General features: G+C 38.4%; 1 protein-coding gene across 1 annotated transcript in view; it reads left to right on the top strand.

The window, feature by feature from the left end:
* LOC102275284 (coiled-coil domain-containing protein 7) overlaps positions 1 to 15,483 on the top strand; it is a 67,786-nt gene extending 52,303 nt beyond the window's left edge. The window contains exon 18 of the mRNA XM_070380979.1: positions 15,316 to 15,483. Coding sequence (XP_070237080.1) covers positions 15,316 to 15,336 — 21 coding nt within the window. The 3' untranslated portion in view covers positions 15,337 to 15,483. The remainder of the gene's footprint in view (positions 1 to 15,315) is intronic.
* The last annotated feature ends 844 nt before the right edge of the window (positions 15,484 to 16,327 follow it).

The following is a 16,327-nucleotide window of genomic DNA, read 5'->3' as shown; positions in this document are numbered from 1 at the left end:
TCCTGAACCCTCCTCTCTCCTCCCTCCCCATACCATCCCTCTGGGTCATCCCAGTGCCCTAGCCCCAAGCATCCAGTATCGTGCATCGAACCTGGACTGGCATCTCGTTTCATACATGATATTTTACATGTTTCAATGCCATTCTCCCAAATCTTCCCACCCTCTCCCTCTCCCACAGAGTCCATAAGACTGTTCTATACATCAGTGTCTCTTTTGCTGTCTCGTACACAGGGTTATTGTTAGCATCTTTCTAAATTCCATATATATGCGTTAGTATACTGTATTGGTGTTTTTCCTTCTGGCTTACTTCACTCTGTATAATAGACTCCAGTTTCATCCACCTCATTAGAACTGATTCAAATGTATTCTTTTTAATGGCTGAGTAATACTGCTGTATTACTTGGATTTTGTACTTCTTTTTCTAGTTCCTTGGAATATAAATTTGTTACTGGTTTGAGATTTTTCTTATTTGTAAAGTAGGCATTTATTACTATGAACTTTCCTTGTAAAATAGCTTTCACTGCATCCCATAAATTTCAGTATGTGGTATATCCATTTTCTTTTGTCTCAGGGTACTATTTTAATTTTGGTTTTGATTTCTTTCTTGATCCATTGGTTGTTCAGTAGCATGTTATATAATCTTCACATATTTGTAAATTTTCCAGTTTTCTTCTTGTAATTGATTTCTACTTTCATAATGTTGTGGTTGGAAAAGATAGTTAATATGATTTTAATCTACCTAAATTTGTTAAAACTTGTTTTGTGGCCTAACATACAATCTCTTCTGGAGAATGTTCCATGTGCACTTGAGAAGAATCTGTATCCTAATTATTTTGGATGGAATGTTCTATCTACTTATATGTATTTGTCAAGTTAATATGATCAAATATACCATTTAAATATGATACTTTCTTATGTTTTTTGTTTGATTTTGTTATTGTTTTTGGCCACACCACATGGCTAGTGGGATCTTAATTCCCTAACCAAGGATTGAACCTACACTCTCGGCAGTGAAAGCATGGAGTCCTAACCACTGGACCACAAGGAAATTCCTGACAATGCTTTCTTATTGATTTTCAGTTTGAATGCTCTATTTGTTGATGTAAGTGGGGGTATTAAAATCTCCTACTTTATTGCTGTATATTTCTTCCTTTAGGTCAGTTAACAGTTGGTTTGTATATTTATTGCTCCTATACTGAGTGTATAATGTTACATCCTCTGGTTGAATTGACCCTTTTATCTTTATGTAATACCATTCTTTGTCACTTATCATGGTTATATTTCAAATTTTATTTGTCTGATAGAAGTACCACTATTCTATGTTTCTTTTGGTTTCCACTTGCATGGAGTGTCTTTTTGGATCCCTTCACCTTCAGTCTGTGTCTTTGGATTTGAAATGGTCTCTTGTAGGCAGCATGTAGGGGTGTGCGTGCACGTGCATGTGTGTGTGTTTATTTTAATATATTCATATGTTTTTTGATTTGGGAATTTAATTTATTTACTTTAAAGTGATTATTGATAGGTATATTCTTGTTGTTCAGTCACTCAGTCATGTCTGACTCTTTGAAACCCCATGGACTGCAGCATACCAGGCTTCCCTGTCCTTCACTATCTCCCAGAGTTTACTCAAACTCATGTCCATTGAGTCGGTAATGCCATCCAATCATCTCATCCTCTGTCATTCCCTTCACCTCCTGCCTTCGATCTTTTCCAGCATCAGGGTCTTTTCTAATGAGTAGGCTTTTCATATCAGGTGGCCAAAGTAATGGAGCTTCAGCTTCAGTATTAGTCCTTCCAGTGAATATTCAGGGTTGATTTCCTTTCAGATTGACTGGTTTGATCTTTTTGCTGTCCAAGGGACTCTTAACAGTCTTCTCCGGTACCACAAAGCATCAATTCAACGTTCAGCCTTCTTTATGGTCCAGCTCTCACATCTGTACATGCTGCTGCTGCTGCTGCTGCTAAATCGCTTCAGTTGTGTCCGACTCTGTGCGACCCCATAGACGGCAGCCCACCAGGCTTCCCCATCCCTGGGATTCTCCAGGCAAGAACACTGGAGTGTGTTTCCATTTCCTTCTCCAATGCATGAAAGTGAAAAGTGAAAGTGAAGTCGCTCAGTCGTGTCCGACTCTCAGCGACCCCATGGACTGCAGCCTTCCAGGCTCCTCCATCCATGGGATTTTCCAGGCAAGAGTACTGGAGTGGGGTGCCATTGCCTTCTCTGGTATAAGTATAATTGGAATATAATCTTTAAAAATTGTGAATTACTGTATTGTATACCTGTAATATATAGTGTGTAATAGTATACATCAATTTTAAATAGTATACCAGTTTAAAAATTGGTGTATAATAGTATACATCAATAGTATAAAACTATATACTTCAATTTAAATATTGAATAAAACAACACACACACACACACACACACATATACATATATATCTATAGAATTGTAAATCAACTATACCTAGGAGTGGAATTATTGGGTCATATGGAAGTTCTGTTTTACATTTTAGGAACTTACCCTACTGTTTTCCACAGTGGCTGCAGTGTGTTTTGATAGGGGTTGCATGGAATCTGTAGATTGTCCTGTATTTTCATTTTAAGAATATTAATTCTTCCAATCCAAGAACATGGTATATCTTTCCATCTGTTTGAGTTTTCTTCATTTCATTAGTGTCTTATAGTTTTCCTAGTGAAGTTCTTTTGCCTCCTTATATAGGTTTATTCCTAGGTATTTTATTCTTTTTGAAGTGATGGTAAATTAGATAGATTATTTCCTTAATTTCTCTTTCAGATAGTTCATTGTAAGCATATAGAAATGCAACAGATTACTCTATATTAGTTTTGTATCCTCCAACTTTACCAGATTCAAAATGAGCTCTAGTAGTTTTCTGGTGGCATGGTTAGGATTTTCTGTGTATGTCACCGTGTCATCTGCAAAGAATCACAGTTTTACTTCCTTTCCAATTTGGATTTTTTTAATTTATTTTTTATTGAAGGATAATTGATTTACAGAATTTTGTTGTTTTATGTCAAACCTCAACATGAGTCAACCACAGGTATACATATATCCCCTCCCTTTTGAATCTCATTCCCATCTCCCACCTCATCTCACCCCTCTAGATTGATACAGAGCCCCTGTTTGAGTTTCCTGATCGATACAGCAAATTCCTGTTGGCTATCAATTTTACATGTGGTAATTAAGTTTCTATGTTACTGTTTCCATACATCTCAACCTCTCCTCCCCTCTCCCCATGTCCATTAGTTTATTCTCTACGTCTGTTTCTCCATTCGGTTCAGTTCAGTAGCTCAGTCATGTCCGACTCTTTGCGACCCCATGAACTGCAGCATGCCAGGCCTCCCTGTCCATCATCAACTCCCAGAGTTTATCCAAACTCATGTCCATTGAGTCGGTGATGCCATCCAACCATCTCATCCTCTGTCATCCCCTTCTCTTCCTGCCTTCAATCCTTCCCAACATCAGGGTCTTTTCAAATGAGTCAGCTCTTCACATCAGGTGGCCAAAATACTGGAGTTTCAGTTTCAACATCACTCCTTCTAATGAACACCCAGGACTGATCTCCTTTAAGATGGACTGGTTGGATCTCCTTGCAGTCCAAGGGACTCTCAAGAGTCTTCTCCAACACCACAGGTCAAAAGCATCAATTTTTTGGCACTCAGCTTTCCTTATAGTCCAACTCTCACATCCATATATGACTACTGGAAAAAACAAAGCCTTGACTAGATGGACCTTTGTTGACAAAGTAATGTCTCTGCTTTTTAATATGCTGTCTAGGTTGGTCATAACTTTCCTTCCAAGGAGTAAGCGTCTTTTAATTTCACGGCTGCAGTCACTATCCGCGGTGATTTTGGAGCCCAAAAAAATAAAGTCAGCCACAATTTCCACTGTTTCCCCATCTATTTGCCATGAAGTGATGGAACCAGATGCCATGATGTTAGTTTTCTGAATGTTGAGGCTTAAGCCAACTTTTTCACTCTCAACTTTTTCACTTTCATCAAGAGGCTCTTTAGTTCTTCTTCACTTTCTGCCATAAGGGTGGTGTCATGTACATATCTGAGGTTATTGATATTTCTCCCGGCAATCTTGATTCCAGCTTGTGCTTCTTCCAGCCCAGGGTTTCTCATGATGTACTCTGCATATAAGTTAAATAAACAGGGTGACAATATACAGCCTTGATGTACTCCTTTTCCTATTTGGAACCAGTCTGTTGTTCCATGTCCAGTTCCAACTGTTGCCTCCTGACTTGCATACAGGTTTCTCAAGAGGCAGGTCAGGTGGTCTGGTATTCCCATCTCTTTCAGAATTTTCCACAGTTTATTGTCAAAGGCTTTGAAAGCATAGTCAATAAAGCAGAAATAGATTTTTCAGTTTTTCTGAAACTCTCTTGCTTTTTCTATGATCCAGCGAATGTTGGCAATTTGATCTCTGATTCCTCTGCCTTTTCTACAGCCAGCTTGAACATCTGAAAGTTCATGGTTCACGTACTGCTGAATCCTGGCTTGGAGAATTTTGAGCATTACTTTACTAGCGTGTGAGATGAGTGCAATTGTGCAGTAGTTTGAGCATTCTTAGGGATTGCCTTTCTTTGGGATTGGAATGAAAACTGACCTTTTCCAGTCCTGTGGCCACTGCTGAGTTTTTCAAATTTGCTGGCATATTGAGTGCATCACTTTTACAGCATCATCTTTCAGGATTTGAAATAGCTCAACTGGAATTCCATCACCTCCACTAGCTTTGTTCATAGTGATGTTTTCTAAGGCCCACTTGACTTCACATTCCAGGATGTCTGGCTCTAAATGAATGATCACACCATCGTGACTATCTGGGTTGTCTCTCCATTGCTGCCTTATAAATAAATTCTTCAGTATCATTTTTCTAGATTTCATATATATACATTAGAATACAATATTCATCTTTCTTTTTCTGACTCACTTCACTTTGTATAATATGTTATAGGTTCATCCACCTCATCAGAACTGACTCAATTGTGTTCCTTTTTATGACTAATATTTCATTGTGTGTATGTACCTGAACTTCTTTATCCATTCATCTGTCAGTGGACATCTAGGTTGCTTCTATGTTCTAGCTATTGTAAATAGTGCCACAATGAACAATGGGATACATGTGTCTTTTTCAACCCTGGTTTCCTCAGGGTATATACCTAGGAGTGGGATTGCTGCGTCACATGGTGGTTTTATTCCTAGTTTTTTAAGGAATCTCCATACCATCTTCCATAGTGGCTGTATCAGTTTACATTCCCACCAGCAGTGCAGAAGCATTCCCTTTTCTCCACACCCTCTCCAGGATTTATTGTTTGTAGACGTTTTGATGATGGCCACTCTGAACGGTGTGAGGTGATAGCTCATTGTAGTTGTGATTTGCATTTCTCATAATTAGTTATGTTGAGCATCTTTTCATGTGTTTGTTAGCCATCTGTAATGTCTTCTTTGGAAAAATATCTGTTTTTGATTGGGTTGTTTGTTTTTCTGGCAATGAGTTGTATGAGCTGCTTGTATATTTTGGAAATTAAGCCCTTGCCAGTTGTTTCATTTGCTATTATTTTATCCCATTCTGAGGGTTGTCTTTTCACCTTGCTTATAGTTTCCTTTGCTGTGCAAAATCTTTTAAGTTTAATCAGGTCCCACTTGTTTACTTCTGTTTTTATTTCCATTACTCTTAAGAGGTGAGTCGTAGAGGATCTTGCTTTTTTATCGAACACTTGGAATCAAGTGTTATGCCTCTGTTTTCTTCTACGAGTTTTCTAGTTGCTAGTCTTACATGTAGGTCTTCAATCCATTTTGGGTTTATCTTTGCGTATGGTGTTAGGAAGTGTTTTAATTTCATTCTTTTTCAAGTAGCTGTCCAGTTTTTCCAGCACCATTTATTGAAGAGACTGTCTTTGCTCTATTCCTGTCTCCTTTGTCAAAATAAGGTACCCATAGATGCATGGATTTATTTCTGGGCTTTCTGTCTTGTTCCATTGGTCTATATTTCTTTCCTTTTTTTTTTTTTTTTTTTTTTGTGACAGTACCACACTGTCTTGATGACTATAGCTTTGTAGTATAATCTGAAGTCAGGCAGGTTGATTGCTCCAGGTCTGTTCTTCTTTCTGAAGACTGCTTTGGCCATTCAGGGGTCTTTTGTGTTTCCATATGAATTGTGAAAGTTTTTGTTCTAGTTCTGTGAAAAATGCCACGGAGAATTTGATAGGGATCACATTGAGTCTGTAGATTGCATTTGGTAGTATAGTCATTTTCACAATACTGATTCTTCCAACCCAAGAACATGGAATATCTCTCCATCTGTTTATGCTGTCTTTGATTTTTTTCATTAGTGTCTTATAATTTTCTGTGTACAGTTCTTTTGTCTCCTTAGTTAAGTTTATTCCTAGATATTTAATTCTTTTTGTTACAGTGGTAAATGGGATTTATTCCTTAATTTCTCTTTCTGATTTTTCATTGTTAGTATATAGAAATGCAAGTAATTTCTGTGTATTGATTTTGTATCTTGCAGCTTTTCTAAATTCATGATTAGCTCTAGTAATTTTCTGATGATATCTTTAGGACGTTTTAGGTACAGTATCATGTCATTTGCAGTGAGAGCTTTACTTCTTCTTTTCTGATCTGGATTCCTTTTATTTCTTTTTCTTCTCTGATTGCTGTAGCTAGGACTTCCAGAACTGTGTTGAATAAAAGTGATGAAAGTGGACACCCTTGTCTTATTCATGATCTTAGGGGGAATGCTTTCAGTTTTTCACCGCAGAGAATAATGTTTGCTGTAGGCTTATCATATATGTTTCTTCCTGACCTGCATACAAATTTCTCAAGAGGCAGATCAGGTGATCTGGTATTCCCATCTCTTTCAGAATTTTCCACAGTTTATTGTGATCCTCAAGTGGGGAATAAAACAATGAAAACCCAACTGAGAAATATGTTGAGAGGAAAGGAAAGAAAGAATAGATATGCACAGTTAAATAGAGGTAGATGAAGAAGATTTATATACATTAAAATTAAGTGCAAGGGGAAAAGAACAGTAGGAAAAGCAAACAAAGGAATAAATGTAGAAAAATAATAGGTTTAAAAATTAAAAAAGAGAAAAAAAAGAAACTCCACAGAACTGCAAAAGCCCAATGTAGAGGCAGAGATTTATAACAACAATAAGAAATGTGACTGAGAAAAAAAAAACTGCTCAAAAGCTTAGATTTCATAGTGCCAATAAAATCGATAACTACAACAGAGGGGGACAAAAATGAAAAAAAAAAATCCAAAAGAATCTACAGAACAAGTCAAAACAATAATAAATGTTTTTCTTGAGTCACTACCGTCAGAGTCCTTTCCCCCTTGCTGGGAGTCAGGTCCACCTCACTACCCTAGGAGGCCCTCCAACACTGTGCTGATCTCTGGACCTGCTGTGGGGGCAGCTCAGGTTCTAATCTGGTCCGACTTGTGTGTTCTTGCCTCCAATGTCCACAGCTATCAGAACTAGTGCATTTTCTTTTGTGGGAGCTCTCAATGACCTTATATATTCCATACACACAGAGTCTTCCTAGTTGATTGTGTGGATTTAATCTTCATCTTGTACAGCTGGTGGAAAGATTTTGGGTCCTATTCCTTAGCCACTCTACCCCTGGGTTTCAATTGTGGTTTTATTTCCACCTCTGCATGTGGGTCATCCACTGGAGTTTGCTCCTGAGGCTGCCTTGGAGGACTTGGGTTTGCCCCTGTGAGGCCCAGGTATGGAGGTGGTACAGCTGCTTGGGTTGCAGGGGTTCTTGTAGTACCAGGTACTCAGGGGAGTTGGTGGCTAGGGCAGCAGGAAATATAGTGCTCTAGAAGGGTATGGCAACCAGTATTGGCCAATACGCTCCAGTATTCTTGCCTGGAGAAACCCCTCCCTGACAGAAAAGCCTGGTAGGCCACAATCTGCAGGGTCACAAGGAGTCTGACACTACCAAAGTGACCCTGTGTGCATAGATGCAAGACTTTTTGCCTGTGGCAGCTATGCCTCAATGAGAGTTTAGCATGAAGGTGGCACAGCTGCTTGGCTTGCGGGGACCCTGGTGGCACCAAGTGTTCAGGGACATGGACTGACTCCACTGCAGGAGTTATGGCCCTATCAGACTGTTTTTTCTAGCCTCTTGTAGCTGGCCATCAGAAGGCCTTTTTGGCCAGTCTTTCTCCATAGCTCTGCCTGTTCAGGCACTTAGAGGGCTCCCTTGCCTGGGATCCTTCTCTGTTGTTCAGTGCTTTAGACACATAGAGGGCGCCCCTGGCTGGGGTCCTACTCTGTAGATCAGTGCGTCAGGCACTTAAAGTGGCACACTAGGTAAAGTCCTACTCTGTAGTTCGGTGCACCAGACACTTAAAGGAGCACTCTGCGTGGGGTCCTACTTTGTAGTTCAGTGCTGGTTTTCTGCATGCACTTCTGTGTCTGAAGGTGTATTCCTGATGTATCTGTGCAGGGAGATGTACTCCACATCCACCTACTCCTCCACCATCTTGTTCTCTCCAATGTGGATTTTTTAAAATTTCTTTTCTGATTGCTGTGTTCAGGATTTCCCAGACTGTGTTGAATAAAAATGGCAAGAGTGGGCATCCTTGTTCTTTGCCTGATACTAGAGAAAATGCTTTCATCTTCTCTGTTGAATATAATGTTAGCTAAGGTGTCATATATAGCCTTTATTATGTTGAGGTATGTTCCCTCTAAGCCCACTTTCTGGAGAGTTTCTTAATCATAAATGGATGTTGAATTTCATCAAAGGCATCTATTGAGATAATCATATGGTTTTTATTCTTAAATTTTTTAATGTGTTACATATCACATTGATTTGCAGATAATGAAAAATCATTGCATTTGTGTGATCAGTATCAGTTCAGTTGCTCAGTCGTGTCAGACTCCTTGAGACCCCATGGACTGCAGCACACCAGGCTTCCCTGTCCATCACCAACTCTAGGAGTTTACCCAAACACATGTCCACGTCAGTGATGACATCCAACCATCTCATCCTCTGTGGTCCCCTTTTCCTCCCACCTTCAATCATTCCCAGCATCAGGGTCTTTTCAAATGAGTCAGTTGTTCTCATCAGGTGGCCAGAGTACTGGAGTTTCAGCTTCAGCATCAGTCCTTCCAATGAATATTCAGGACTGACTTCCTTTAGGATGGACTGGTTGGATCTCCTTGCAGTCCAAGGGATTCTCGAGTCTTCTCCAAAACCACAGTTCAAAAGCTTCAATTCTTCGGTGCTTAACTTTCTTTATAGTCCAACTCTCACATCCATACATGACTATTGGAAAAACCATCTCTTTGACTAGACCTTGGTTTGCAAAGTAGTGTCTCTGCTTTTTAACATGCTGTCTAGGTTGGTCATAGCTTCACTTCCAAGAAGCAAGTGTCTTTTAATTTCTGCAGTCACCATCTGTGGTGATTTTGGAGCCCCCAAATTTTTTGAAGCCCCCCAAAATAAAGTCTGTCACTGTTTCCATTGTTTCTCCATCTATTTGCCATGAAGTGATGGGACCAGATGAAATGATCTTAGTTTTTTGAATGTTCAGTTTTAAGCCAAATTCCTCTGATAAATCCCACTTAATCATGTATTAATGTATTGTTGAATATAATTCACTAGTATTGCAGATTTTTCCATCTATATTTATTAGTGATTTTGGCCTGTAATTTTCTTTTTTTGTGGTATCTTTGTCTTGTTTTGGTGTCAGGTTGATGCTGCCTCATGCCATGAATTTGGAAGTGTTCCTTCCTCTGCAATTTTTTGGAATAGTTTTTTTTTTTTTTCTAATTTTATTTTATTTTTAACTTTACATAATTGTATTAGTTTTGCCAAATATCAAAATGAATCCGCCACAGGTATACATGTGTTCCCCATCCCGAACCCTCCTCCCTCCTCCCTCCCCATACCATCCCTCTGGGCCGTCCCAGTGCACCAGCCCCAAGCATCCAGCATCGTGCATCACACCTGGACTGGCAACTCATTTCCTACATGATATTTTACATGTTTCATTGCCATTCTCCCAAATCTTCCCACCCTCTCCCTCTCCCACAGAGTCCATAAGACTGTTCTATACATCAGTGTCTCTTTTGCTGTCTCATACACCGGGTTATTGTTACCATCTTTCTAAATTCCATATATATGCGTTAGTATACTGTATTTATGTTTTCCCTTCTGGCTTACTTCACTCTGTATAATAGGCTCCAGTTTCATCCACCTCATTAGAACTGATTCAAATGTATTCTTTTTAATGGCTGAGTAATACTCCATTGTGTATATGTACCACTGCTTTCTTATCCATTCATCTGCTGATGGACATCTAGGTTGCTTCCATGTCTTGGCTATTATAAACAGTGCTGCGATGAACATTGGGGTACACGTGTCTCTTTCCCTTCTGGTTTCCTCAGTGTGTATGCCCAGCAGTGGGATTGCTGGATCATAAGGCAGTTCTATTTCCAGTTTTTAAGGAATCTCACACTGTTCTCCATAGTGGCTGAACTAGTTTGCATTCCCACCAACAGTGTAAGAGGGTTCCCTTTTTCTCCACACCCTCTCCAGCATTTATTATTTGTAGACTTTTGGATCGCAGCCATTCTGACTGGTGTGAAATGGTACCTCATAGTGGTTTTGATTTGCATTTCTCTGATAATGAGTGATGTTGAGCATCTTTTCATGTGTTTGTTAGCCATCTGTATGTCTTCTTTGGAGAAATGTCTTTTTAGTTCTTTGGCCCATTTTTTGATTGGGTCGTTTATTTTTCTGGAGTTGAGCTGTAGGAGTTGCTTGTATATTTTTGAGATTAGTTGTTTGTCGGTTGCTTCATTTGCTATTATTTTCTCCCATTCTGAAGGCTGTCTTTTCACCTTGCTAATAGTTTCCTTTGATGTGCAGAAGCTTTTAAGGTTAATTAGGTCCCATTTGTTTATTTTTGCTTTTATTTCCAATATTCTGGGAGGTGGGTCATAGAGGATCCTGCTGTGATGTATGTCAGAGAGTGTTTTGCCTATGTTCTCCTCTAGGAGTTTTATAGTTTCTGGTCTTACGTTTAGATCTTTAATCCATTTTGAGTTTATTTTTGTGTATGATGTTAGAAAGTGGTCTAGTTTCATTCTTTTACAAGCAGTTGACCAGATTTCCCAGCACCACTTGTTAAAGAGATTGTCTTTAATCCATTGTATGTTCTTGCCTCCTTTGTCAAAGATAAGGTGTCCATATGTGCGTGGATTTATCTCTGGGCTTTCTATTTTATTCCATTGATCAATATTTCTGTCTTTGTGCCAGTACCATACTGTCTTGATAACTGTGGCTTTGTAGTAGAGCCTGAAGTCAGGTAGGTTGATTCCTCCAGTTCCATTCTTCGTTCTCAAGATCGCTTTGGCTATTCGAGGTTTTTTGTATTTCCATACAATTGTGAAATTATTTGTTCTAGCTCTGTGAAGAATACTGTTGGTAGCTTGATAGGGATTGCATTGAATCTATAAGCATAAGGGTTAAGTTTTTAAGTGTTTGGTAGAATTCACCTGTGAAGCCTCTGAAGCTGGATTGTTGTTTGTTGTGAGTTTTAAAATTATTGATTCAGTTTCAGTACTGGTAGTTGGTCTGTTCATATTTCTGTTTCTTCCTGGTTTAAGTTTAGGAGATTGTACCTTTCTAAGAATTTGTCCTGAAAAGCTAGGTTGTCCATTCCCAAAGTGGTAAAGAATCCACCTGCCAATGCAGGAGCTGCGAGAGAGGCAGATTCCATCCCTAGGTTGGGAAGATTCCCTGCAGTAGGAAATGGCAGCCCACTCCAGTATTCTTGCCTGGAGAATCCCATGGAAAGTGGAGCCTGGCGGGCTACAGTCCATGGGATCGCAAAAGAGTTGGACACAACTGAACGCTAAGGAACAGCAGCAAGTAGTCTCTTATGATTCTTTTTATTTTTGTGATGTTGGTTGTAACTTCTTTTTCATTTATTTCTTTTCATTTTTATTGATTTGGGCACTTTCTTTTTTTCTTGGTGAGTCTGGCTAAAGGTTTATTCATTTTGCTTATCTTTTCAAATGACCAGCCTTTAGCTTCATTGATCTTTTTTTTTTTTTTAGTTTCTGTTTTATTTACTTCTACTCTAATCTTTATGATTTCTTTCCTCTGACTATTGGTTTTGTTTGTTTGTTTGTTTCTGTAGCTCATTTAGGTGTAAGATTAGGTTGTTTATTTGATGTTTTTCTTATTTCCTGAGGTAAGCTTGTTTGCTGTTAACTTCCTTCTTAGAGCTGCTTTGCTACATCCCATAGGTTTTAGATTGTCATGTTGTTATCGTTTGTCTCTAGGTATTTATTTCCTCTTTGATTTATTCAGTGATTCATTGGTTGTTTAGTAGCATATTGTTTAACTTCCACGTTTGTGTCTTTTTTTTTTTTTTTTTGCAGTTTTTTTTCTTGTAGTTGATCTAGTTTCATAGTGTTGCAATCAGAAAAGATGGTTGATATAATTTCAGCTTGCTTGAATTTGCTGAGACTTCTTTTGTGGCCTCACATGAGATTTTTCCTACAGAATATTCCATGTGCAGTTGAAACAATATGTATTCTGCTGATTTTGTATGGACTGTTCCATGTATCTACCTAATCCATGTGGTTTAATGTGTGATTAAAGTTAGTGTTTCTTTATTGATTTTCTGTCTGGATCATCTGTCCTTTTGATGTGAGTGGGGTGTTAAAGTCCCCTACTATTTTTGTGTTACTGCCAGTTTCTCTTTATGTATTATTAATATTTGTTTTATGCATTTAGGTGTTCCTACAATGGGTGCATATATATTTACAGTTTTATATTCTTGGATTGATCCCTTTTTCGTTGTTTAATTCCTTCCTTTGTTTCTTATAATAGTCTTTGTTTTAAATCTATATACTTTTTTCTAAGTATTGCTATGCCAGGTTTCTTTTGATTTTCATTTGCATGAGACATCTTTTTATATCACCTGACTTCTAGATGGTTGGATGTCTTAGGTCTGAAGTGAGTCTCTTGTAGGCAGTGTGTGTGTGTGTGTGTGTGTGTGTGTGTGTGTGTGTGTCTTGTTTTGTATCCATTCAGTCAGTCTGTGTCTTGATTGGGGGATTTATTCTATTTACATTCAATGTGATTTTGATTGGTATGTTCTAATTGACATTTTGTTAATTGTTTTAGAATTGGTTTTATAGACCTTTTATCCCCTTTCATTCTCTTGTGTTTTGACGACTGCCTTTAGTGTCATGTTTGGATTCTTTTTTTGTGTATCTAGAGTAGATTTTTGGATTGTGGTTACCATCAGTTTTATATGTAGGAATCTCTCAATATACATGTGATTATTTTCAGTTGCTAATTTCTGCATTTTAAACATCTTAACAACCCTGTGTTTTCACTTCTCTCCACCCCCTCCATGACTACTGTTTTTGACATCGTCTTTTACATCTTTTTGTATCTCTTAACTGCTTATTGTGAATATAGAAAATTTTACTAGTTTAGTCTTTTAATCTTCCTCCTAACTTTGTATGTGGTTGATTTACTACCTTTACTGTATATTTGCTTTTAACAATGAGCTTTTCACTTTTGTACTTTTTATGTTTCTAGTTTTTGCCTTTTCTTTTCACTTGGGAAGTTCCCTTAACATTTCTTGTAATGCTGGCTTGGTAATGCTGAACTCTGCTTTTGGTTGGTTGTACAACTTTTGATCTCACCATCAAATCTGAATGAAAGCATTATGGGGTGTAGGTTTTCCCTTTCATCATTTAAAATACATCATGCCACTCCCCTCTGGCCTATAGAGTTTCTGCTGAAAAGTTAGCTGATAGCCTGGCCTTTTGGAGTTCTCTTTTACCTAACTTGTTGCTTTCCCTTGTTTTACTGTTCTCTCTTTATCTAAATTTTTCTCATTTTAATTGTGGTGTGTCTTGGTGTGGTTGTCTTTGGAATGATTGTGTTTGGAACTCTCAGTGCTTCCTGGACCTTGATACCATTTCCTTTCCCAGGCTATAGGAGTTTTTAAGCTATTTTATCTTCAGATATGCCCTCTGCCCCCTTTCTCTCACTTCTCCTTCTGAGATTTCTATAATGCCAATATTAGGTTTGATGTTGGACTGGTTCATGATACAGCTGGCTGCAGGATGAGTAGTTATCTGACGCTTGTTCCAACCTGGTTAGGGTTGTGGCCAAATCCCTGGGCAGCTGGCTACGGAGCCTAAGGTGTTTAAATACTTGGTATTGACCTGCTGGTGAGTGGGCTGGGTCCTACCATGGCAGGCTGCAGGCCGCAGTGGTCCTGGGGCTGGTCTGACTGGGCTGGTGGATAGGGCTGTGTCCCAGGGTGACTGTGGGCTCAGGTCCTCTGAAAGCAGCTACTGAGTAAGTCCCTTCCTGGCTAGTTGCTTGGCCTGAGGGGTCCCAGTTCTGGTTCTGACAGACTGGTGGGCGAGGCTGGGTCCCAATAAGCTAGAGGGAGTATTCCAGAGTGGAGCTTGGTTGTGCCAGTGACCATGTGGTAGAAAGAACTTTCAAAATTGCCTGCCACCAGTGTCTGTGTCCCCATGGTGAGCTCCAGTTGCCTTCTGCCTCTCTGGTAAACTCTCCAAGAGTAGCAGGTGGGTGTAATCCAGTCTCCTTTTAAATGACTGATTCTGCTATGACTCCTGGAGTGTGTGAGATTATGTGTGTGTTTTCTTAGAAGGGCGTCTCTATTTCCCATAATATTCTGACTTTCCTGAAAGTAAGTCCCATTGACCTTCAAAGCCGAATGTTCTAGATGGCTTGTGTTGGTGTAGGACTCCTGGGCTGGTGACCCCAGTGTGGGGCTTGGACCTCTTGCTCCTCGGGGATAACCTCTGCAATTGTAATCGTCCTCCCTTTGTGGGTTACTCACTTGCGGCTGTGGATCTTGACTATAGTGTGACTCCACTTCTCCCTATCTTCTTGTGGTTCCTTCTTTAAATCTTTAGTAGAAGATTCTGCTAATCATCCAGTTTTTCTCATCAATAGTTGCTCTGTAAATGGTTGTAATTTTGATATGCCCATTAGAGGAGGTGGGCTCAGAGTGTTCCCACTCTGCTGTCTTGGCCAATTTGAGACTCTTTGTCTCCATTTTAAAACCCATGAGATATATTATCCTTAGCTTGTTATCTAGCATCAATTTCACATTTGTATTACTATTAATTAGTGAATAATTTATTTGCTCATTTAATTGCTCATTTAATATTGTTATAGATTATGCAAATGATTCTTTAGTTACAAATAAAAAATGTTGTTCATATAATCTAATACCAGATGTTTTGTAATTCTAAAGCTCAGAGAAGGAAAGAGCTAGCCCTGCTATTTCAGATCTTTCACAGATCCTCAAGTCTCAAGATGGATCATCTTTTTTAAAGACTCCAAGTGAACGTTTAACTGATGAAGATCTATCCCGTATAGTTTCATCAAAGAACTATGATAAAACATTCACAACAATGTTACAGCATGAAGAAATTAAAGATGCACAGTCTGCTGGAAAATTGCTTCAAGAGAATGAAATGTTTGCATCATCATTCATCTCACCTTCTGTTGTTCAAAGAAGGGTACTGGGTACTGACATCTCAAAGGTGGTAAGATACAACATAATAAATTGAAAGCTTTTTATTTTAATTGCTATACATCTTCAATATTTTCATTCAATGTTAATTTAAAGCATCAATATTTTCCTATTTAAATGGAATTAAAAAATTCCCTTTTGATTCAATTATTACTATTTTTTTTAATTTATTTTGTTTTGGAGTACAGCCGATTAACAATGTCATGATAGTTTCTGGTGGACAGCAAAGGGACTCAGCCATATGTATACATGTGTCCATTCTCCTCCAAACCCCTATCCCATCCAGGCTGCCACATAACATTGAGCAGAGTTCCATGTGCTATACAGTAGGTCCTTGTGGTTACCCATTTTAAATATAGCAATGTGTATATATTGATCCCAAACTCCCTAACTATGATAAAACCTATTATATATTTAGAATTTTAAAGGGATATTTGGGAATCAATATTTTAATGTAAAAGTTCTCATCTGTACCAACAAAGAATTTGTGGCTTGAATTATAATTTTAATGATAAATTGAAAAATATGTAATTTTGAGACAGAGAAATTATTTCATGTTCATCTATAAACATTTTTACATGTTAAGGTAATTGTGAGAGCATAGTTGTTTTGAAATAATTTTATATACCTTAAACATGCCTTAGAAAATTATTAAAATTGCCTTTGCTAAATACAATTTAACTAGGAAATTCTTAGTTAAAATTCTGGGAAAAAGAAAAATGATAATGAT

The sequence above is a fragment of the Bos mutus genome, chromosome 13 (genome assembly GCF_027580195.1).
Source record: "Bos mutus isolate GX-2022 chromosome 13, NWIPB_WYAK_1.1, whole genome shotgun sequence".
Classification (NCBI taxonomy): Eukaryota; Metazoa; Chordata; class Mammalia; order Artiodactyla; family Bovidae; genus Bos; species Bos mutus.
This window is presented reverse-complemented; position numbering and strand designations above follow the sequence as displayed.